This window comes from Bufo bufo, chromosome 8, assembly GCF_905171765.1.
Source record: "Bufo bufo chromosome 8, aBufBuf1.1, whole genome shotgun sequence".
NCBI lineage: Eukaryota > Metazoa > Chordata > Amphibia > Anura > Bufonidae > Bufo > Bufo bufo.
This window is the reverse complement of record NC_053396.1, coordinates 60,758,355-60,784,262: the sequence shown is the minus strand read 5'-3', so window position 1 is coordinate 60,784,262 and position 25,908 is coordinate 60,758,355. Positions and strand designations below refer to the sequence as shown.

Genomic DNA, 25,908 nt, shown 5'->3' with positions numbered 1-25,908 from the left:
TGGGTGAAAATGATCAGATGTGGCAGGGGTTGGTGTTGAGAGAGAGTGGATGTATGTTAAGTTGTACAAGGGGTGTGTGGGGGTGGACAGGATCTTTGATGCTTATCAACAAAATGTGTATATATAATTGTACAAAAAATATATACAAAAAGAGGGGGTTGTATATATGTATATAAAAAATGTGAAATAAAAATGTGTAATAAAAATATGTAATAAAAATATATAAAGAAAAGTATGTAATCAAAATATATTATGAAAATATAATGATAAAAATATATATTAAATTATATTGGACATGTGATAAATACATATATATATATATATATATATATATATATAATAAATATACAGGTGAAACTCAAAAAATTTGAATATCGTGCAAAAGACCATTTATTTCAGTAATGCAAATTAAAAGGAATTGCATTAATGCGGCTTAAAATTAGAATTTTGTGAAAAGGTTCAATATTCTAGGCTCAAAGTGTCACATTCTAATCAGCTAATTAATAAGGATGAGCGAACCCGAACTGTATAGTTCGGGTTCGTACCGAATTTTGGGGTGTCCGTGACACGGACCCGAACATTTTCGTAAAAGTTCGGGTTCGGTGTTCGGCGCTTTCTTGGCGCTTTTTGAAAGGCTGCAAAGCAGCCAATCAACAAGCGTCATACTACTTGCCCCAAGAGGCCATCACAGCCATGCCTACTATTGGCATGGCTGTGATTGGCCAGTGCAGCATGTGACCCGGCCTCTATATAAGCTTGGGTCACATAGCGCTGCACGTCACTCTGCTGATACAAGCGTAGGGAGAGGTTGCAGCTGCGACGTTAGGGCGAGATTAGGCAGATTAACTCCTCCAAAAGACTTCATTCAGTGATTGATCTACAGCTGTGGATCATTGAACTGCTGATATTCAATTGCTCACTGTTTTTAGGCTGCCCAGAGCGTTTTTCAGTCACTTTTTTCTGGGGTGATCGGCGGCCATTTTGTGGCTTGTGGTGCGCCAGCACAAGCTACCACCAAGTCCATTTAACCATCAATAGTGTGGTTATTTTTTGCTTTATCCTACATCAGGGTCAAGCTTTCATCAAGTGCATTTAACCATCAATAGTGTGGTTATTTTTTGGCCATATACTACATCAGGGGCAAGCTTTCATCAAGTGCATTTAACCATCAATAGTGTGGTTATTTTTTGGCCATATACTACATCAGGGGCAAGTTGAGCCTGTCACCCAACGCCTAAAAAATAGGCCTCACATTTATATTCATCCAAATCTGTACTGTTTTAGCTGGTCAAGTTATTTTTTGTGACCGTCAAAGCACAGTTTTTGTTCTGGGTTGAAAAACAATTCCCAAATTTGCAATTCTCAAAATTAGTGGTTTCTGCTGTATCAGACCTACTTTAAATCTATCCCTAAAAGGGTATATTAGATTCAAGGTGCTGATAGGGTCATTCTCAATAACTTAACACACACGCTACAGTGCAGATCCAAGTCTAATTCTGTGATTAAACGTATACCTGTCACCCAGCGCCTAAAAAATAGGCCTCACATTTATATTCAGCTAAATCTGTCATTACTGGTGTGCCTGTATTAGTGTAATATGGTACCTAAATAGATAGCCAGATAGTGTTAGGTGTCTGTAAAAAAAGGCCTGAATTTTAATTCAATACATTGGCCCGAATAATATTTTTCTTATTGTGGTGAACGGTAACAATGAGGAAAACATCTAGTAAGGGACGCGGACGTGGACATGGTCGTGGTGGTGTTAGTGAACCCTCTGGTGCTAAGAAAGGACGTGGCCGTTCTGCCACAGCCACACGTCCTAGTGTACCAACTACTTCAGGTCCCAGTAGCCGCCAGAATTTACAGGGATATTTGGTGGGGCCCAATGCCGTTCTAAGGATGGTAAGGCCTGAGCAGGTACAGGCATTAGTCAATTGGATGGCCGACAGTGCATCCAGCACGTTCACATTATCTCCCACCCAGTCTTCTGCAGAAAGCGCACAGATGGCGCATGAAAACCAAGCCCATTAGTCTGTTACATCACCCCCATGCATATCAGGGAAACTGTCTGAGCCTCAAGTTATGCAGCAGTCTCTTATGCTGTTTGAAGACTCTGCTGGCAGGGTTTCCCAGGGGCATCCACCTAGCCCTTCCCCAGGGGTGGAAGAGAGAGAATGCACTAACGCACAACCACTTATGTTTCCTGATGATGAGGACATGGGAATACCACCTCAGCACGTCTCTGATGATGACGAAACACAGGTGCCAACTGCTGCGTCTTTCTGCAGTGTGCAGACTGAACAGGAGGTCAGGGATCAAGACTGGGTGGAAGACGATGCAGGGGACGATGAGGTCCTAGACCCCACATGGAATGATGGTCGTGCCACTGACTTTCACAGTTCAGAGGAAGAGGCAGTGGTGAGACCGAGCCAACAGCATAGCAAAAGAGGGAGCAGTGGGCAAAAGCAGAACACCCGCCGCCAAGAGACTCCGCCTGCTACTGACCGCCGCCATCTCGGACCGAGCACCCCAAAGGCAGCTTCAAGGAGTTCCCTGGCATGGCACTTCTTCAAACAATGTGCTGACGACAATACCCGAGTGGTTTGCACGCTGTGCCATCAGAGCCTGAAGCGAGGCATTAACGTTCTGAACCTTAGCACAACCTGCATGACCAGGCACCTGCATGCAAAGCATGAACTGCAGTGGAGTAAACACCTTAAAAACAAAGAAGTCACTCAGGCTCCCCCTGCTACCTCTTCTGCTGCTGCCGCCTCGGCCTCTTCTGCTGCTGCCGCCGCCGCCTCGGCCTCTTCCTCCGCCTCTGGAGGAACGTTGGCACTTGCCGCCCAGCAAACATGGTATGTACTACCAACACCACTACCTGCGTCACCAAGCATCTCAACCATGTCACACGGCAGCGTTCAGCTCTCCACCTCACAAACATTTGAGAGAAAGCGTAAATTCCCACCTAGCCACCCTCGATCCCTGGCCCTGAATGCCAGCATTTCTAAACTACTGGCCTATGAAATGCTGTCATTTAGGCTGGTGGACACAGACAGCTTCAAACAGCTCATGTCGCTTGCTGTACCACAGTATGTTGTTCCCAGCCGGCACTACTTCTCCAAGAGAGCCGTGCCTTCCCTGCACAACCAAGTATCCGATAAAATCAAGTGTGCACTGCGCAACGCCATCTGTGGCAAGGTCCGCCTAACCACAGATACGTGGACCAGTAAGCACGGCCAGGGACGCTATATCTCCCTAACTGCACACTGGGTAAATGTAGTGGCGGCTGGGCCCCAGGCGGAGAGCTGTTTGGCGCACGTCCTTCCGCCGCCAAGGATCGCAGGGCAACATTCTTTGCCTCCTGTCTCCTCCTCCTCCTACTCAGCTTCCTCCTCCTCTTCTCCCACCTGCTCATCCAGTCAGCCACACACCTTCACCACCAACTTCAGCACAGCACGGGGTAAACGTCAGCAGGCCGTTCTGAAACTCATATCTTTGGGGGACAGGCCCCACACCGCACAGGAGTTGTGGCGGGGTATAGAACAACAGACCGACGAGTGGTTACTGCTGGTGAGCCTCAAGCCTGGCCTGGTGGTGTGCGATAATGGGCGAAATCTCATTGCAGCTCTGGGACTAGCCGGTTTGACGCACATCCCTTGCCTGGCGCATGTGCTGAATTTGGTGGTGCAGAAGTTCATTCACAACTACCCCGACATGTCAGAGCTGCTGCATAAAGTGCGGGCCGTCTGTTCGCGTTTCCGGCGTTCACACCCTGCCGCTGCTCGCCTGTCTGCGCTACAGCGTAACTTCGGCCTTCCCGCTCACCACCTCATATGCGACGTGCCCACCAGGTGGAACTCCACCTTGCACATGCTGGACAGACTGTGCGAGCAGCAGCAGGCCATAGTGGAGTTTCAGCTGCAGCACGCATGGGTCAGTCGCACTGCGGATCAGCCCCACTTCACCACCAATGACTGGGCCTCCATGCGAGACCTCTGTGCCCTGTTGCGCTGTTTCGAGTACTCCACCAACATGGCCAGTGGCGATGACGCCGTTATCAGCGTTTTTTAATACCACTTCTATGTCTCCTTGAGAAAACACTTAGGGCGATGATAGAAGAGGAGGTGGCCCAGGAGAAAGAGGAGGAAGAGGGGTCATTTTTAGCACTTTCAGGCCAGTCTCTTCGAAGTGACTCAGAGGGAGGTTTTTTGCAACAGCAGAGGCCAGGTACAAATGTGGCCAGACAGGGCCCACTACTGGAGGACGAGGAGGACGAGGATGAGGAGGAGGTGGAGGTGGAGGAGGATGAGGATGAAGCAGGTTCACAGCGGGCTGGCACCCAAAGCAGCTCGGGCCCATCACTGGTGCGTGGCTGGGGGGGAAACACAGGACGATGACGATACGCCTCCCACAGAGGACAGCTTGTCCTTACCTCTGGGCAGCCTGGCACACATGAGGGACTACATGCTGCAGTGCCTGCGCAACGACAGCAGAGTTGCCCACATTTTAACGTGTGCGGATTACTGGGTTGCCACCCTGCTGGATCCCCGGTAGAAAGACAATGTGCCCACCTTACTTCCTACACTGGAGCGTGATAGGAAGATGCGCGAGTACAAGCGCACGTTGGTAGACGCGCTACTGAGAGCATTCCCAAATGTCACTGGGGAACCAGTGGAAGTCCAAGGCGAAGGCAGAGGAGGAGCAAGAGGTCGCTAACGCAGCTGTGTCATGGCCAGCTCCTCTGAGGGCAGGGTTAGCATGGCAGAGATGTCGAAAAGTTTTGTCACCACGCCACAGCTAACTGCAACACCACCTGATACGGAACGTGTTAGCAGGAGGCAACATTTCCCTAACATGGTGGAACAGTACCTGTGCACACCCCTCCACGTACTGACTGATGGTTCGGCCCCATTCAACTTCTTAGTCTCCAAATTGTCCACGTGGCCAGAGCTAGCCTTTTATGCCTTGGAGGTGCTGGCCTGCCCGGCGGCCAGCTTTTGTCTGAACGTGTATTCAGCACGGCAGGGGGCGTCATTACAGACAAACGCAGCCGCCTGTCTACAGCCAATGTGGACAAGCTGACGTTCATAAAAATGAACCAGGCATGGATCCCACAGGACCTGTCCATCCCTTGTGCAGATTAGACATTAACTACCTCCCCTTAACAATATATTATTGTACTCCAGGGCACTTCCTCATTCAATCCTATTTTTATTTTCATTTTACCATTATATTGCGGGGCAACCCAAAGTTGAATGAACCTCTCCTCTGTCTGGGTGCCGGGGCCTAAATATGTGACAGTGGCCTGTTCCAGTGGTGGGTGACGTGAAGCCTGATTCTCTGCTATAAAATGAAGACTGATTCTGTGCTGACATGAAGCCAGATTCTCTGTTACGGGACCTCTCTCCTCTGCCTGTGCCTAAATATGTGACAGTGGCCTGTTCCAGTGGTGGGTGACGTGAAGCCTGATTCTCTGCTATGACATGAAGACTGATTCTCTGCTGACATGAAGCTAGATTCTCTGTTACGGGACCTCTCTCCTCTGTCTGGGTGCCGGGGCCTAAATATCTGACAATTGACTGTTCCAGTGTTGGGTGATGTAAAGCATGATTCTCTGCTAAGACATGCAGACTGATTCTCTGTTGACATGAAGCCAGATTCTCTGTTACGGGACCTCTCTTCTCTGCCTGGGTGCCGGGGCCTAAATATATGACAATAGACTGTTACAGTGGTGGGTGACGTGAAGCCAGATTCTCTGCTATGGCATGAAGAGACTGATTCTCTGCTGACGTGAAGCCAGATTCTCTGCTATGGGACCTCTGTCCAATTGATATTGGTTAATTTTTATTTTTTTTATTCATTTCCCTATCCACATTTGTTTGCAGGGGATTTACCTACATGTTGCTGCCTTTTGCAGCCCTCTAGCTCTTTCCTGGGCTGTTTTACAGCCTTTTTAGTGCCGAAAAGTTCGGGTCCCAATTGACTTCAATGGGGGTTCGGGTTCGGGACGAAATTCGGGTCGGGTTCGGATCCCGAACCCGAACATTTCCGGGAAGTTCGGCCGAACTTCTCGAACCCGAACATCCAGGTGTTCGCTCAACTCTACTAATTAATCCATACCCCCTCAGCAAAGGGTACCTCAAAATTGTGACTTTGGGGTTTCATAAACTGTAAGTCATAATCATCCAAATTATAACAAATAAAGGCTTGAAATATCTCGCTTTGCATGTACTGAGTATCTCATATATTCGTTTCACCTTTTAAGTTGTATTACTGAAATAAATTAACTTTGCACGGTATTCTAACTTTGAGTTTCACCTGTATATATATATATATATATATATAAATAAATATTAGGAGAAAATTATATAATCCAAAAATATATCTAAAATTATAGGATATATTAAGGATGTGTTGAAGAATTAGATATGTAAAACTATGGAAAAAATTATATATATTATAATATACATTACAGACCAAAAGTTTGGACACACCTTCTCATTCAAAGAGTTTTCTTTATTTTCATGACTATGAAGGCATCAAAACAACTGAAAATATGTCATATTCTAGGTTCTTCAAAGTAGCCACCTGTTGCTTTGATTACGGCTTTGCACACTCTTGGCATTCTCTTGATGAGATTCAAGAGGTAGTCCCCTGAAATGGTCTTCCAACAGTCTTGAAGGAGTTCCCAGAGATGCTTAGCACTTGTTGGCCCTTTTGCCTTCACTCTGCGGTCCAGTTCACCAAAAGCCATCTCGATTGGGTTCAGGTCCGGTGACTGTGGAGGCCAGGTCATCTGGCGCAGCACCCCATCACTCTCCTTCATGGTCGAATAGCCCTTACTTTCAAAGTTTTCCCAATTTTTCGGCTGACTGACTGACCTTCATTTCTTAAAGTAATGATGGCCACTCGTTTTTCTTTACTTAGCTGCTTTTTTCTTGCCATAATACAAATTCTAACAGTCTATTCAGTAGGACTATCAGCTGTGTATCCACCTGACTTCTCCTCAACGCAACTGATGGTCCCAACCCCATTTATAAGGCAAGAAATCCCACTTATTAAACCTGACAGGGCACACCTGTGAAGTGAAAACCATTTCAGGGGACTACCTCTTGAAGCTCATCAAGAGAATGCCAAGAGTGTGCAAATCAGTAATCAAAGCAAAAGGTGGCTACTTTGAAGAACCTAGAATATGACATATTTTCAGTTGTTTCACACTTGTTTGTTATGTATATAATTCCACATGTGTTAATTCATAGTTTTGATGCCTTCAGTGTGAATCTACAATTTTCATAGTCATGAAAATAAAGAAAACTCTTTGAATGAGAAGGTGTGTCCAAACTTTTGGTCTGTACTGTATATGTAAAAGATAAACATATATACAATAAAGTAAACTTGTATTGATTGTACTAAAATGTATGGAGATCCGTAATGGGGTGTTGGAATAAGGATGGTGTGACAGAGGATGGACGTGGAGGGAGTGAATGTATGTGGTATTGTGTGTGTGTGTGTGTGTGCAGGGTGGGTTGAAGGTATTTGCAAAGGATATATGTAAAAGATGATAAATTATAAATTACAAATTATAAAGCTATAAAGATGTCATGAGTGTGTAAGGGTGTCTGAGATAGTGTGGGTGATTGTGTGATGGAAAATGTGTTGTGGAGTGTGTGGGGGTGTACTTGTGTTGTGAGTGATGTTATGTTTGGAGGTGGGTCTGTGTGGGGTGGCTTTAAGATGGGTGGCGGAGGGGTGGGAGGTGGAGGAGGAGGGGTATGGATAGGGAGGAGGGACTGAAGTGTTGTTGATTACTGATTGGGGGCTGGTAGTAAATGTCCAATGGTATGTCAATAGACAAATGTGTCAATTAATAATTGGTATGTTCCAGCATTTCGTTGAGGCCGAAGGGGGTGAGGGTGTTAAGGCGATATATCCAGAACATCTCTTTCTGACAGAGATGTTGGAACGACGATGTTACTTGTTCAAAGGGGGTTACTCTAAGGCCGGTGGGGTTACCTTCATGTACTAGAGAGAAGTGCCGTGATATGCTGTGTGTTTGGATTTTCCTGGTGATGTTGGATCTGTGTTTGTTCATATGTTCATGGAGGGTTTGTGTGGTGCGGCCGACGTAATAGTTGATGCAGGGGCATTGGAGCAGATATATGATGTTTCTGCTGCCGCAGTTCATAGATTGTTAGAGGTGTAATGTTCCTATGGGTTGTGGAAAGACAATTTTTTCTTCTGTTGATGTATAGATCATGTGACAACATTTGCGGACACCACATTTAAACAAACCCCTTGGTTCTGTCTATACGGTATGTTGTGATTTGTTGGCATGATGGGGTTTTGGATCTTTGGACAGGATGGGGCTAACAGATTTTAAAGGGTTTTTGCCCTGCGGAAAGTCAGTTTTGGTTGTTTGGGTATTGCTTTCCCTAGAATCGGGTCCTTAAGTAATACAGGCCAGTGTTTTGCGAGAATTGATCTGATGAGTTTGTGGTTCTGGTTGTACAGAGTTTTGAGACCGGGTATGAATTGTGTTTGTTTGGGGTTCTGGGTAGTGGTTTTTGGTTGTAAGCTCATTTTTTGGTCAATTTGTGAGATCCTGGTTCTGGAGTCTTTGATGAGTTGGGGAGGTTAACCTTTGTCGATGAATCTTTTACTGAGGGTATCTAGTTGTTGGTGCATGGTGATATTGTCTGAGCAGTTGCGTCTAATTCTCTTCATTTGACTGAACGGTAGACTGAACTTAGAATTCCCCTGACTAAATTTTAGTACCCACTCAGCATCTCCTTATCCGAGTCCTGATCATTTTTTAGAGTTACCCCCCAATCTAACCGAAAGTCCACTGTTAGAACAGATCACTTCATTCAACCAGGTAGGAAAACTGGGGGAACCATCTTCACCAACACAACCTCCGCCCCACTTGAACAGATCCAGTACACAAATCCTGAACACACTCATCTCCACCCCAGGACTTCCCCGTCTCCACTTCCCATCACCCCCCGAACCACTAGCACCACTCAAAATCACCAATTTCTTCAGTCCGATCCCAAACCCCAAAAAAAGATCAAATCCCGCTACAGAGGGTGCAGAGGAGGTCGAAAGAAACACACAAGCAAACAAAAAACACAAACTGAGAACCTCACCCCACCAAAACAAGACTCCGATTCTCTCAAAAAAATAAGCATATTCAATTTATCCCATTACCCTCTAAAGAGCAACAAAATCAAATTATTAAGCAAAGGCCTAACCTTCTGCCCCACCAACAAACCAGATCTCTTCAAACTATTTGTCGATCTAAACCAGTTCACTAGAAAAATGACCCTTCAACGTCATTTTTCCATCAAACACGCTGCAACTAATCCCACCCAACCAACCAACTCAGCACCAAACATATCACAGCACTTTTCTCTAGTACATGAAGGTAACCCCACCGGCCTTAGAGTAACCCCCATTGAACAAGTAACATCGTCGTTCCAACTTCTCTGTCAGAAAGAGATGTTCTGGATATATCGCCTTAACACCCTCACCCCCTTCGGCCTCAATGAAATGCTGGAACATACCAATTATTAATTGACACATTTGTCTATTGACATACCATTGGACATTTACTACCAGCCCCCAATCAGTCATAAACAACACTTCACCCCAAAACATAGTAACTCCCTATATGATTTGGATTAATATAGATTAATATAGATTAATATAGATTCCACTCCAATAGACTTCCACTCCATTTGCTTGACCATTTTGCTCTTATAATCTTCCCCCACCATCTGTTATCCATACTTCCACTGCACCTAACTCCACCGCTACAGGTGACATCACCACACTCTTGACCAATGACAGTACACACATCATCCATTAACAATCCCCCAATAAATACTAACAGTAAATGTCCAAATAAAAATACCACTATATCATATGAGCCACCATCAGTTTCCAGAGGACCCCACCAGCTGACAGTTCCACCCAGACATTGACAGACAGATCGAGCATCCTTCTGTCTGATCTGGACGGCCGCGGCGCCACTTCCGGGTTTTGCGTTCCAACCTGGAACGCATCGTTCTCTGGTACGACTTCCAGTCATGCGCAGTAGGCCCAAATTGTGCTCCAGAGGCACTAACACAAATCCACACCGCGACCGCCGAACTGGACCCCTGATGTCACCAAGGTGACGTAACTCAGCAGGCAAATACGCCCCCTTACTTTTGGCGCCGTTTTTTACCACTCCCTCTTCTTTTTGGCGCATTTTTCAGGTAATCAGCCCAACACCCAGGCCATAAATAGCCCCCCCCTTCCACACCACAAGTAATACTACTCCTGATGAAGGGATATCGTCCCGAAATGCGTTGAGCCAGTTTTTATACACTAAATAAAAGAAATTTGAACAGAAGCTTCCTGATTGTGGCTGCCTTCATCCTTCACCATCTTGAGGCGAACCTGACTGGGGGTGGGTATTGGTTTACTGGTGTATTATGCTTATCCGAGTAAACACCCCGCCCCCCGTGAAATGAGTAACATCTTAATGTGCAGACTTACCCGAAGTGTATTCATTTGTACATTTATTCGCCGAACTGTGGCGATTTTTAAAGCTACACCATTTTTAAAGTGATACTATATATGTTTATATATATATATATATAACAAGAAAAATTCCAAGGCACATATACAGCTGTGCCGCTCCTACTCTACTTATTTTTGTATATATATATATATATATATATATATATATTATTTTTTATTCCATTTTATTCCATCTTTTTCTATACCCATTGATTTTAATCCATACCATTGTTTTTTATTTCCTTATATTATCCACACATTATCTTGCAATTATTTGTTTCCAAGCCCAAACCACTCCCCCACCGCCCCTTTTTTTCTTTTTTCTTCTCTTTTTTTCTTTTTTCATTCGATTTGTCTCAGCGTCCTTCACATGCTATTGATTGGTGCTTTTCCAGGGTCTGCTTGGAGGGAGATTGGGAGTGTCCTCACACCCAATCCCCCCCCCCTTTGTTACTTATCTTCATTCACCTGCAGACTTTTCATCTGCCCCCCCATCCTTATCCTCCCCTCCATCCCCTGGCACCTCCAGTTACTTCGGGTCCCCTGGACACCCGCTCCATTGGATCCCTGTAACCCTCAAACTCTCTCTCTTTCTCCGCACAGGCAGAGGAAGAGGCAGGCCATTCCGCAGGGGTGGTAGGGGTCGTGCAGGTGCACCAGGCCGGAGCCTAAGTGGGAAGTTGCAGAAGGTTAGTGCGATTACATCAAAGGACGCACCAGACTTGGTTGAGTGGCTGTCACGGCTGAGGATGGGGAAAACCCTCAGCCGTGAGATACCAGAAGATGTAAGTGGCTGCTCGGCCAGGACGACAGAATTAGGGAGCAGGTCACCTCCTATTGCATCCCTAATCTGACCCTGACTCCTAACCATATGAGCCAACCCTGATGGTGGGAGGGCTCATACACTGGAACCTAATAATCCCTGCTAGCCCTCAGGATTGCCCTGGAACAAGGAGCAGGGTAAGACGACCTGTTCCTCCTAGGCACGGAGGAACAGGAGTCTCACTGGCCAAGCTGCAAGGAAAAAGGGGTACCAAAAACAGACCTATGGATATGGCAGGTGAACTGCACTAGTTCCACCTACCTGCCACAGCCTTGCTGACTGGATCCCTGTGCTGACACGCTGATGTCCAAAAGACACACCTAACAAAGATAGGTTGCCAGGTGCAACCGCATGCACATTGCAGCAAGCTGCCCAGCACCAGCTCAGGCTGCTAAACTGCGAAATAACTACATGTTGCCAGCGGCAACCACAAGTGAGGCAACATACTAGCGGCCCTCACCTGTGGTTGAACAACCAAACCAGACCGCAGGCAACAGCATGCAGATACAGGAGTCACGACCATGACCATGGTCGTGACAGTGGCTCACTCAGCCTTCCGTTTCTGCACCCTCCTCATCCTATCTATCTGCACCCTCTTCACTCTCTGTTGTGTCCACCCCAAATACACTACCACCACCATATCCCCTCCGCTTGAGTCAGAGGAAATATTTTCCCATACATTCCAAGACCTTACCGATGCCCAGCCATTCTAGGCTTCGGATCAGGAAGAAGAGGTATCAACGGTCGCCACCCAGCAGTCTGACAACAGCACCCAGATCAGCCCAAGGAGAATGGTCCCCGCTGTTGCTGTCTACTCCGAGATCTCTAATGTCAGTGGTGGTGAAGGTGACAAATTTGATGATGACGTGTCGATGGACGTCACGTGGATGCCCACAAGAGAGGAAGAGGAGGGGAGTTCAGAGGGAGAGACAGAGCAGCAGATAGGGAGGAGAAGCAGGCAGAACTTACAGTGCACAGGAGGCAAAAAGCAGACTGCTAATGTATCTGGAACAAAACATCCACCATGCACGGTCACATCTGGCGCTCCCAGGACGCCGGCACAAGGCTCCGCAGTGTGGGCTTTTTTTTTATGTGTCCGCTGCTGACAATAGTGTTGCCATCTGAAGCCTGTGCTGTCAATGCATAAGTCGCGGTAAGCCCAACACTCACCTAGGGACGACCGCCTTAAGAAGGCACCAGGCCTCCCATTACCGGGCCCAGTGGGAGCAACACCATCAGAACCCACAAGCGCTCACCGTCCTGCCTCTTCTCCTTCTCCTCTCTCCTCCCAGTTATCCTCCACTCCACCTTCCACCGTGCCCTCGTCGCGATACCTAATATGTCTATATGTCTTTTCCCTATTTTTTACAATTCTTTTTTACTTTATTTTTGTAAAAGGACGCTTTTTTTTTTTTTTTTACTTGAAACTTTAAATTTTATTAACTTTTTTTTTCCACTTTATTATTTGTCCCACTTTGGGACTTCAACATTACAGGGTCTGATCCCTGTTTCAATGCAGCACGATACATCTGTATTGTGCTGTATTGAACTGTTAGTGTCTTACACTGTAAGACGCTAACAGTTGCCTAGGAGACCCAGCCTGGGGGCTGGGCCTCTTAGGCTTCCGTACATGCCAGGCCCCAAGCCTTGGAATGGCTTGGGGCTGCCATGGCAACCATCGAGTCCCCGCCACAGCAGCGCGGGGACCGATGGATGAGGTGAGGGAGCGCAATCTCCCATATGCCACGGTCAGTGCTGACCGCGGCATATGAGGGGTTAATCCACCGATGCTGGTGGATGTTATCGCCGAGGCTGGTGGATGCAGCAGGGATTGGGCTGTCAGTAACAGCTGGATCTCTGCTGCTGATCACGGCACCGCACGCTGGGGGGAGGAACGACTGCAGGACGAGAACTCTCATCCTCTAGCGCTAAGTGTCGGCGATTTAGGATGAGCATTCTTGTCCTGGGTCGTTAAGGGGTTAATGAAAAATTACTTACAGTGATCAGAAATTATTCCTCAATGTCGCGAAAATTGTTGCCAACCATCTTTTCTGATGGCATCCAACTTCGGTCTGGTGGAAACCCAGTTGCTGTAGTAGGCTGCGCATATTTTGCGCATGCGCATAGGTGAAAGTTACATTTGAAAAAAATAATGAATGGAGATCGCAAATTCGAATAATACATCTGGTATGTCACTGTCCTTGTTGTGGGACTATTTGTGCACTTCTAGTAAGTATTTGGTGGCTGCAAATATGACCTGAAGGTATTCCAGGTTCGCCTGCCTTTAAAGTGAATGGGGCCTGCAGCGAACTTGCGGTTTGCGAACATTTGATCGCGTTCGCGAATCATCCCGGCCAATGTTCGTCCATCACTATTGATAGATAGATAAATAGAAAAATTGTTAGATAGATAAATAGATAGATTGATAGCTAGTTAGAAAAATTGATAAATAGATAGATAAATAAATTGTTAGATAGATAAATTGTTAGATAGATAAATTGTTAGATGGACAAAACAGCAGTGAATTGGAACCGTGAAAAAAAGGAGCCATCAACTGACCCATAATCCCGCATACAACGAACCGGGCACATTGAGCAGCCTAGTACACTGAACAACACCACCCTCTTCCCTCTCCCTTCCACATCTGTTTTCGACCGCCGAATAACAAATTCCACCAGATCCTGACACAGCTTTACGTCCGATCTAAGCAAACCTCCCACCCGCCGGGTCGTCGGACAAGCCTATTCCCCCAACCGCAATGCCCCAAAAAACGCCAACGCGAAGGCCAACTTAAACAACCGCCTCTCCCCTTCTGAACTACAAACCCCTCGTAACTGTTCCTCCAGCTTTAACAGCAACTCAAATGATACCGGACGCCTACTATCCACCCATGCCCCCAACCGTCGCCAACCCTTCAAAGCTCTGGTGACTAAAAAAGATTTGGTAACGTCTCCCATCTTCCGCAACTTAAAACCCACACCACTGGCCTCCCCAATAAGCCCCAAATCCCCCACTCCCCGCAGCATCCGCGAACAATTCACAATCAAACGCATTCACCACCTCATCCATAAACAGCGAGCGAACGTTGTACCGCTCCAAAAATTAACTCCAAACCTGCAAGTCCGCTCGTAACTCCCTCCCCGAACTAATGTAATGATGTGGTGAAGTCACGCCCACCGTTGCCCCAGCTAACCATCTGCTAAACACCCTCCCCTTAGGCATGATACGGCATGCAAAGCTGAACTTCCCCGAAAGTGACTGCAACTCCCACAACTTAATTTTTCGCAACCGAGCCGCCCTCACTACTTCCCCTATCAAATTGTCCAACTTGTCCCGCGGCAACCTACATTCCATTTTTTGCGTGTCGATAACAATCCCCAGGAAGCTCAGCTCCACCGCCGAACCCACCGTCTTTTCGGTCGCCAACGAAACTCCGAACGCCGCAAATACCTGAAACAACGTATGTAACAACAAAGCGCAAACGTTTGACTCCGGGGGGCCTATGCACAGGAAATCGTCTAGGTAATGAATGATGGAATCACACCCAGCCGAATCAGCCACCACCCACTCTAAAAACAAACTAAACGTTTCGAAGTACGCGCATGACAGCAAACACCCTATTGGCAAACAACGGTCAAAAAATATATATATACTGTCCCAAAAACAGCCCAACAAGTGTAAACAGTCCGGATGTACCGGCAGCAACCTAAACGCTGCCTCAATGTCCGTCTTCGCCATTAACGCCCCCCCTACCCAACTTCTTCACCCATGCCACCAAAGCGTCAAATGATGTATATACCACCGAACACAGGGCCAGTTCAATACCATCATTGACCGACGAACCTTTTGGGAAGGAAAAATGGTGAATAAGCCGAAACTTTTTGGGAACCACCCCCAGCAGACACACGCGCAAATTCTCAAACGGCGGAACAGCGAATAGAACCGCCATCCTGCCCAGCCCTACCTCCTTTCTAAGTTTCTCCGCCACCACATCTGGATGTTCCCTGGCCGACCGTAAGTTCCTTTCTAACAAAACCGCCTTCCCTGGTATAAACGGAATTTAAAAACCCTGTTCGGATATCTACTTAGAAAGGACTCCATCCTTTCCAAATTGACCGGCGTCTCCCCCTTTGGAATTACCATCCCCCCTCTTTGCCTACCGCCTTTGAAACACTGCGACGCTCCATGGGATTCCCCGCAATTGGAACACTCGTGCTTAAATTTGGACTTGGTTCCAAATCTGCAGTTCCCGTCATTGAAGGAAAAACACAAATCCTTTGCCGATGCGACGGATCCTGAAGATTGAGTCCTGTCCCCAAATTCCCCGCGAAAGGACTGCCCCGGCTGTACAGGTGCTGTCACCTTCAACCACAGGGCTATGTCCTTGTGGTCCCACCTTATTTCCGGGCGTACCGCTTTCCGTTGCCTGAACTGCTTGTCATATCGCAGCCATGCCACCCCTCCCATAAACCCGATACGCCTCCCTGATCGCGTCCAAATAGCAAAACAGGGCCGAGTAGCTTTCCTGCGCCCTCTCCCCAATCACGCTATCCAGAATTGCAAACGCCTGTAGCCAGTTCTGAACAGTTCTTGGCATCATACGATATCTACGTTTTTCCTCCTCCTCCTTTTTTCCCCCCTCCTTCCGTGTCCTATCCAAGTTAAATCTATCCAGCGGAAGTAGGGAAAATATTTCCACATACTCCCCTTTCCATATGCGATCCTTAACGTCCTGTTTCAAATGGGCCCCCAGCGAGCCCTCGAAACACACGTATACCCCCCCTTTTGCCCCGATCATCTAACCGTACTGCATCGACCTCTGCCGCTCCCCTTGCCTGCGTCTGCACCGATACCCCTGAACTAGCCGGCCCCTGGTCACCCCCTCGTGCCATATTTGGCCCCCTTGAGTCTCCCACCACACCCCAAGCCGGTAACGGGGATGCGCCCACCATACCCCAAGCCGCTAACAAACCCGCTAAACCCCCCAACAACTGCCCTATGCCTCTACATCCCTCTAAATCCCTCTGGGATCCCTCTCCTCCCCCATTACCCGCCCCTAACTGTGCTAAGGGCCCCCATGAGCACTCACCTGGCTGCCTGGGTGCTGTGACCCCATCAGCCGAAGGTCCTGATTCCTGATATCCCCTGTGCCGTCCAGGACTGTGCTGTACTCTGCTCCCTGGCTGCACTCCAGCCAGGAAGGTTTGGCCGCTCTCCACCACAAGGTCTTCAGAGGGGGCGGAGCTTCTCCCAGACTGCCGTCCTGATGCTGGCGATGGAGGCCTGCTGCTCGGCTCCCCTTGGATGGCAGCAGCCCCGTTCGTCCCGATCACTTGGCTGTGCTGGGGGCCCCCCTTCCTCTGCACAAGCTAAGGTGCCCGCCGTACCTAGTCTGGATCCCATGCATCCGTAAGTAGCACGAGGTGACCACGCCAGGCCACCTTGCGGGCTCCACCTATCTGTTGGATTCCTTCCACGCCGGGGACCACGGGAAGGAGTTTTCTTGGCCGATCCCTTGCGTGGAGGGTCCTCTTAAGGGCTCCATCACCAGCACTGAGCCCGGGGGGGAAAGAATGTGGGCTAAAGCGCGCCGGAGGCCGAGGCTGCCTCGGCCGGGGCGCCGGGGGCTGAGGAAAAGCTGTAGCCTGAGCTGCTGCAATTGTTCCTGGACCCAGCTGGGCTCTCAAGCGCTTGATGGCTTCCTCCAGCTCCATATTGCGCTGTACACTTTCCCGATTTTTTTCCAAAAATGGCCCCTTTCCCCCCCAACGCTACCTATTTAACCCCTTAACCCCTCCCCCCACATTCAACCTAACAAATCCCTAATCCCCCCACCAACTCCAGCCTCCCCCCCACAAACTCCCAGCTGAGGGGGAAAGAAGAGGAAGGGGAGGAGAGGAGATACAGCCCCCCCAAAACAAGGGGTACTCCTGAACCCGACCCCCTGTCATGTCGGCCTCCCCCTAAGGCTCCACCTCTAGTCCGGCCGCATCTAGACCACCACAGGCCACAGGAGGGAACATATGTTATTTTGTATATTTCCTAAAAAAAAATACACAAGTGATTTCAACCCAAAACTCACTTTCTTACATGCAACTCTACTAGTGTAATTTATATGATACAGTGTCCGTGTGGTAAACAGTACATTGGCCAGACCAAAAGGGCCCTAAAAACAAGAATTTCAGAACATCTGACGAATATCAAAAATGGATATATGAAACATTCCTTGTCCAGACACTTTAAGGACGCCCATAACAAAGACTGTAAGTGTAAAGGATCTCCTGGCACCCCGACCGGGTACCTCCGTCGATGGATGCTCCTAGTGCTTCCCGAGGACTCCAAGCACTCCACTTGACACCGATACCACCACAGGAACCAGGAACAGAAACAGCTCTTACAAGAGCTAGGAGTAACAGCCAGGGGAGTATACACGTATAGCAATCCCCACACACATGAGACGAGGCTCTATGTTGAATGTAAAACAGGAACTCTTTATTTAACACACAGCATTGACTTATATACACGACATACTGAGGACATGACATAGCAGCCAATCCTGTACAGTTTAAACACAAAACTAACCCTATTCAACAAACACAATGGCATTGTCTGTGACGCAATTAACAAACACACTGGCATTGTCTTTGATGCAATCAACAAAATACAATTACCAAAAAACATTGGGCTCTGCCTGTGATACAATTACCAAACATAATGAGCTAACTTAATCACTCACAGACAGAAACCACACATTTTTCCCAAAACACACCTCAAAACCCCACATATCCCCATAATGTATACATCCATGGATAGCTCTGATCTGGGTGAACAACATATCCAAAAATCACCCAGATCTGAGCAGGGGTTCCCGAATTCCATGGAAGTCACATTTGGCCGGCCGCAAGCATGGCTTTCCTGCCCAAAACAGTTCCACAGATTTAAGTTGTGCGGCCGGTCTGTCTTCTCCTTCAAAGTTAGTATGGGCCATAATCCTGAGGCAAGAGGCTGGCAAACAGGTCCCTCCAAAACCCAGTGGCGAGGTTATTTTCGCCACAGTAAGGGGTTAACATTTACTGCTCTAGAAATAATTGATAGGCACTGGCGTGGAGGGAAACATATTGAAACTATGTCCAGAGCAGAGTCAAGGAAAACTTATGAATTTGGGAGCTTGATCCCGGCAGGCCTTAATGCAGAATTGGAATTTTTTGGATTCCTTTAGACATTTGGGGGTGTGCCTCTCAGCAGATGGAGGATCGCATGTCTGGCTGTCTATCAGCACTGCGATCCTCCCTCTGCGATGGGCACGCCCACCATACAATACGAACAAAAGGGTGTCACATTAGAAATATTGTCATCACTATTATTAGGTATAGGATTCACTGGAGGACATATTGATATTTATGTCACACAACCACCATATCACTAGAGTACGTTGTCATTTTCAATAATTTTTTCATACATCAGTTTAATCTGATTAGATTTACACCCAGAATGAAAACATTCACCCATTGATGCAGCACTGCTTTTGTATCACCATTTATATATTTGTGTTAGAACACATAGGATTGTCAGATAAATTAGATGACTTTTTATGTATATTTATTGTATAATTATGACTAAAAGGACACTTCATAACCATCAGGATTATTTACACTTATACTTAATGTTATTGTTGATGTGACCGAAATCATGATGGATTTCAAAAGAAAAGCAACCATATCTGAAAATTTCCTTCATGGACTGGTGAAAGGAGAGTATTGGGCACAACATATCCAAAAAACGCAACACTACAAAAAAAACCGCATGAAAAACGCACAAGAATTACAAAATTGCAATCCTAGTAATTCCATGCCAGGTTTTGTGCCTTTCTGGAAAATAGTATAAAAGGGATCAAAATTTGTTTGGGAATCGACCACTGAGGAAGGGGAAAGAGATCCCCGAAACGCGTTTGGTGCTATTTAACAGATTCCTAACAGGATATCCTTATTGAAAATCTATGTGTTTACACTCCGACATAGAATTTGGAGGGCTCCAGAAGAATTAAAAGAAAGTCCGCATTAGCGACTGCCTGGATTGGGTGAGCATAAGTCCACCTCTTGCGAGCATTAGCTAAGGTCACGTGATCAGATCTGAGATTACGACACATCGACCGAGGAAGAGCGGCAGCGTATGAACGAGGTGAGACGCTGAACATCCAAACCATAGACGGTGTAAGGACACTAAGTAAAATCGGACTTCTCTCTTCTATTTTTGCTAAAGTATAACAATCTAGTGGCATATGATGTAACGAAATATCGGATACGTGTTGCTTATACCAAAGGAACGAGTCTGCCATATAATCAAGAGACTGACATAAATATATGGAATATATAGATTGAGAATACCGCATTATAGTGTGGGCGACTTGCTCACAACTGTGCATTCCATTATATTTAAGGATCTATTTCCCCTCCTCTTTTTTTGGACATCTTCTGGACATTTTATTGGACATTTTAGTAAACTTTTTCTTTTTTATCTTTATTTCTTATATTTTAATCATTTATACATTTGCTGCAGCATTATTTATATTTCCTGTTTTATGTAATATAATAAATATTGTTAATAATCCAAAGACTCCTACGTGGGAGTGCCAGTCTCATACTATATCCGATATATTATTTTGAGCTTAGGCAGTGGCAGATCATCAGGATCATGTGTCCCGTACTCAGGCGTTGCAGATAGGCCACAAAATGTGTCAGTAGAGACAATAGCAGCATCAACGTCAACTCCCTTTATTTATATTAGAAGAACAAACACTCATGCTGATGCAATAAAAGACAGTGGAAGAAGAACAGCTACTACTATAGGAGGAGCAGGAGGAAGAAGATTTTTTGTGAAGGCAGCCCATAACAATGGTCATGACTAATCATTGAGGGGGGCAGATCCAGAAAGAACTGGCTCTTCAGGCAAGCTAATGAGCATGGCAAGCTGCACCCTTGGTTGTTTACTTGCTGACAAATGTATAATTAGCACGATTTAAAGTGATGACTACTGGATAGCCATGCTTTTAGGTCCCCACTATCAAAGCAAAATGGGGGAATGTTTTCCTGATGCCAAAAGGGAGGCAAAACTGTTGTCGTACCAGGATATGCTCTGTACACAGCTTGCCACAGTTTCAGTGAGTAGAAGCCTGCTATCCACATGTATGACCATGAGGCCACTCTCCACTGTGTCATCAACCTCCCACCTAAGCTGCTACAACATGTAGCAGAAGCTGCAGCAGCACCAGCAACAACCAATTCCAGTTTGATGAACATGATTTTTCATTTTTTTCATTCACTGTTATAATCTGGTGCACAACAGCAAAGAGTACATACAGCCTGAACAACCAAGTTCTGTCCTACCTGCACTGTGGCCTTTATCCAGCACATAATCTAACTTATTTGACTTCTGGACAGGCAGATTGGAATAGTGGCCAGAATAGGCCAGATTGGAATAGTGGCCAGTTTGCGATCAGTGTATTGTCTTGTCCAGTCTCCAGGGCACTATCAGAAAGTATATTCAGCATGGCAGCATGGCATCATCACACCCAAGCAGACAAAATTGTGGCATGAATCCATAAGTATTTTCATACACCTCCAGCTGAAGCCATTGAATAGATCATATGCCATTGCTCACAGTGGATATTTATCGTTGGCCCACTGCCACTTTTTGCCAGTCCATCATGTTCCGTATTATATTGCTGGCACTGCCACTGCAGCTACTTCTACCCCTGCTACTACACAGCCACACTTATTTTGTCCATCAGGTTCCATACTATACTGCAGCTGCTTGTTTATTACTGCTTCTATTACTATAATCACTAATAGTTACACATCTCCTGCCTTGTCTGCTTTATACTGTGCTTTTACTGCTACCACTACTATTACCACTACACAGTCGCACACCTGCCTTGTCCATGAGGTTACACAAATGGATACATTTTGGACCCTTGTTCTGAGCAAGGTACTGTTTCTTGCAATACTACCTTGTGCGCATAAACACCAGCAGGCATCTGTCCCGCTAAGGCATAATTATTGGAACGCTTGTTTAGAACATGCCACTGCTTTTTCTGATAAGTTTTGGAATGCTTTTTAATTTTAAAAAGAATAACTAATCTAGGGTCGCAGTGTGTTTTTGAATAGGCAGTTTTTAACACTGTCAACCATGCATTTACCAATTGCTGAACTAAAAAAAGAAAGACAAGACAGAAAAAATATTTATTGTAGGAGACCTCATAGTGTCATACACCAAATCTTCACACTATTTGGAGCTGTTTCAATTAGGGTAGAAAGTCCTGAACCTATTTTTCTGACTGATTCGATAGAATTGGACCTGAAATAAACTTCAAGAAATACACTCATTTTTAATGCTCACCTGTCAGATCCCATAATGTCATCCAGGTATGCAGGTGACCAGGAAAGGGGACCTCAAATCTGAGTGACTCCCAGAAAAATCGTAAAAGTTGTCTTGTCTTAAATTGCTTGCCAGTTAATTACAATCATGTAATAATGTCTTGGAGTTTTGGAGCAAATCATATGGTGAATTGGGATAAAAAAATTTAAAAAAACTCATAGCTCTTGCAACATACCATATATACTATCTTTTGAAAAAAATGTGCTATTATTGTGCTAAAATAGTAAAACTTGACTGAAAAATTATATATTTTTTTTATTCCCTCTCCACATAAATATAATAAGTCAATGAATAGTTTAGACAGTATGTACTCCAGACAAAAGATGGACGGCAAAATGAACTCAGTATTTAAGGGATTAACCGGGTTGTGTCACTTTAGCAAATGGCATTTATCATATAGACAAAGTTAATACAAGGCACTTACTAATGTATTGTGATTGTCCATATTACTTCCTTTGCTGCCTTGATAAATTTTTTCATCACATTATACACTTCTGTTTTCCATGGTTACGAACACCCCGGAATCCAGCAGTGTTGACCGTGCCTGTACACTGTAGGAAAAAGCTCTGCCCCTCTGGTGGCTGAAACCATGGGAGTGTGCATAGGCCACTTTTTCCTATAATGTGTAAGCACGGCCTTCACTGCTGGATTTTAGGGTGGTTAGAACCATGGAAACGAGCAGTGTATAATGTGATGGAAAAAGGAATCAAGTCAGCAAAGGAGGCAATACAGACAAGCACAATACATTAATAAGTGTCTTGTATTAATTTTCTCTAAATGATAAATGCCATTTGCTGAAGTGAGACGATAACCCCTTTAAGCTTTATAACATTTTCAGCTAAATTAAGCATTTATTAAAGAGCGACTATGTGGGAACGCTGGAAAAGGTTGTAATTAGCTACTTTACCTTACTAAGCATTTCTGGAAACAATTGACCCGAATGAATATTTACTCCCTTTGGCAATGGTCGAACGGCAATAGGCCCAACCTGTAATAATGGAAATATAGATTCAATTCTATATATTAAATTTTCTATAACCTTAACAAAACATTTGCATGATGAATTTGAGGCACGGTTATTATGCCAGTTCACATTTTAATACTCTGTATGCTATTATTGTAGCTTATAGTGATAGATGCATTTATTACTACAACATAATTACACAAATTAAATCTTGTTAGTACATAAAATAATTGATCACACAGCTGCTGTGGATTTGTTAGTCCCACGTTTTAGTGTACCTCCAACTAGGTAAAAAACAAAGGGGCAGAGAAAATGTGCTAGTTGTGTGGCAAAATGTGCACTAAAACTGGCGTATGTGCTTTGCCCACTGCATTTATCATGAGTTTTATACACTATCTTCAAAAACAATAAGATAAGTGGAACATCAAGTCACTCAAGCAGATGGAACGCAAACAAGCAATCAGTCCGAATGTGTTCCTGCTTTTGTAGACACATCATCGCTGTTTGATCAAATGAGTGAATTTGCATTGTTTTAGGCATATAGAATAATAGGTATGTTATACCAATATCTATTAGGACTTGACTGTAATATATGTTGACAAAAATTACTCTATTAACCCCTTCTACCCCAGGCCAGTTTTCACCTTCCTGCTAATGCCATTTATTGCAAATCTGACATGTGTCACTTTATGTGGTAATCACTGGAACATTTTTACTTATCCAAGCGATTCTGAGATTGTTTTCTTATGACATCTTATTCTTGATGACAGTGGAAAATTGGAGCCAATATATTTCACCTTTCTTTATAAAAAAAAATCCCAAATTTACCAAATATTTGGAAAAATTCACTATTTTCTAAATTTTAATTTCTCTACTTTTAAGACTAGTGTTGATCGAGCATGCTTGGCCGAACACTAGTTCGGCTTGAGCATCTCGATGCTCAGCACATGGTGGTATTCGACCGAATACCGCATGTGCTCGAGCTGCTCGAGTCTCCTCCCCGCACGTTTGTTGGCTGCTACGCAGCCAATAAACGTGCAGGTAAGTACTGCCCTTTACTGTAATGCCGTAGCCATGTTGGTTACTGGCATTTCAGTTATTGGCTGCCGGAAAGCATCATCGGGGTGCTATATAGCACCTGATGACATGTGTTTGGCTCAGTGTTAGTCAGGGAGAGCTGTTCTGAGGAAGGGAAAGATAGAGTAGGGAGTGAAATTCGTTTTTTTTTTCTGTAGAAAAACTTGTCAGAGACCCAAAAGTCCTTTTAAGGACTATTGTTGTGTGTGGCAGCAGCAATATATATTTTTAACGCAACCTGTGCTAAATTGCTAACATTTTACAGACCAAAAAGTCCTTTTAAAGACTATTGTGTGTGTGGCAGCAATATCTATTTTTAGTGCATCCTGCGCTAAATAGTGTGCAATAGTTAAGCCGCTGCAGACAGCGACATTATCTGCACTATATCTCCTGTGTAACATGTGCGCATCCCAAAAATATCAGTGACATCCAGTGTACATTTTCCATAGCCGATGTCCGCTGCGGACAGTGACATAAGCTGCGCTACATCTCCTGTGTAACGTGTGCACATCCAAAATACCTGTGACATTCACTGTAATTTTATATTAGCCGCTGCTGACATCAGCGACATTATCTGCAGTATTTCTCCTGTGTAGTGTGTGCGCATCCAAAAATATCAGTGACATCCAGTGTACTTTTTCCGTAGACGGTGTCCGCTGCGGACAGTGACATTAACAAGAATTGCCCTCAAGGGAAAAAAATGATCAAAAATGTCTCCCAAACTACCACAACTGATTCAAAATTGGAAAACTGGAGGTAGTTATCTATTAAAACTTAGCGTTTATTTCATTCTAGGTTAAGAGAATACAGACAACATATAAACTGCTAAATGTGTGCACACCACTAATCGTGCAACAAAAAAAACACAAACAAAAAACCGGACAATGTTGCCATGGGTGCCCAGTGTTAACAGCACCAAACACACGGCCAAACTTGAAAACCTCCCAATCCGGTATAAATTCCACAACATATAAGGAACGGTCTTACCGGTAAATGGCAGTCATCTGGATGCCGTCTTGAAGTTCCAGTGGTCAAATTTTAAACAAAGGGCAGGGTCCTAGTACAAAACTCTGTCCCTGGATTGCCTGATGACCTCCTAATACGGAGTCATCACCCTTACAAGGGCGGCCCCGTTTGGAACCTCTCCCTAAAAGATAAGAGGCCCTGGACGTCCCTGCCTCTGGATACTAGTAAGTAAATGACCCCTAGAAGCAGAATAAATCCCTACGCGTTTCGTCTGCAATGTTGATATCCCTAGACTCATCAGAGGATTAAGGGCTCAAAAGGGGTTGGCCATTTACATCTGATGCATATCTAATGTGCCAACCTCAGTTAAGGATAGATAAAATTAAATAGTGCCTTATGTGGAAATACTAGGCTAAATGGGCCTATATATAGACTAGATCAAAGGAGATCATTATGGCATATGGCTCTGTTAATATTCCCACCAGTGGCTCCAGGTACAGTCTTTTCTCAAGGAAGGCCAGCGTATGGCCTGCCCTCTGCACGTACGCTACATCTCCTGTGTAACGTGTGCACATCCAAAATACCTGTGACATTCCCTGTAATTTTATATTAGCCGCTGGTGACATCAGCGACATTATCTGCGGTATTTCTCCTGTGTAACGTTTTCACATCCAAAAAATATCAGTGACATCCAGTGTACTTTTTCCATAGACTGTATCTGCTGCGGACAGTGACATTAGCTGGGATACATCTCCTGTGTAACGTTTTCACATCCAAAATACCTGTGACATTCCCTGTAATTTTATATTAGCTGCTGGTTACATCAGCGACATTATCTGCGGTATTTCTCCTGTGTAACGTGTGCGCATCCCAAATACCTTTTTTATTTTTTTGTGCATACACTTACAAATCCTACGCTATATAACATTTAATATGAAGAAGGCGAGCAGTAAGGGAGTTGAATCTGTGCCTGCTGCCAGAGCACAAGAAAAACAATCATCCACGAGACCTAGCTTCATGTCCCAGTTTGCAGGGCGACGCAGGACAACGCTCTTGAAGTCAGACCAGTGCAACC

At 45.4% G+C, this 25,908-nt stretch overlaps 1 protein-coding gene across 3 annotated transcripts in view; it reads right to left on the bottom strand.

The window, feature by feature from the left end:
• The window catches only part of LOC120977724, a 660,911-nt gene that overhangs the window by 89,556 nt on the left and 545,447 nt on the right, over positions 1-25,908 (bottom strand). For all 3 annotated transcript variants that reach the window (XM_040405799.1, XM_040405798.1, XM_040405797.1), the window contains one exon: positions 22,734-22,814. In XM_040405799.1, the coding sequence (XP_040261733.1) occupies positions 22,734-22,814 (81 nt within the window). The remainder of the gene's footprint in view (positions 1-22,733; positions 22,815-25,908) is intronic.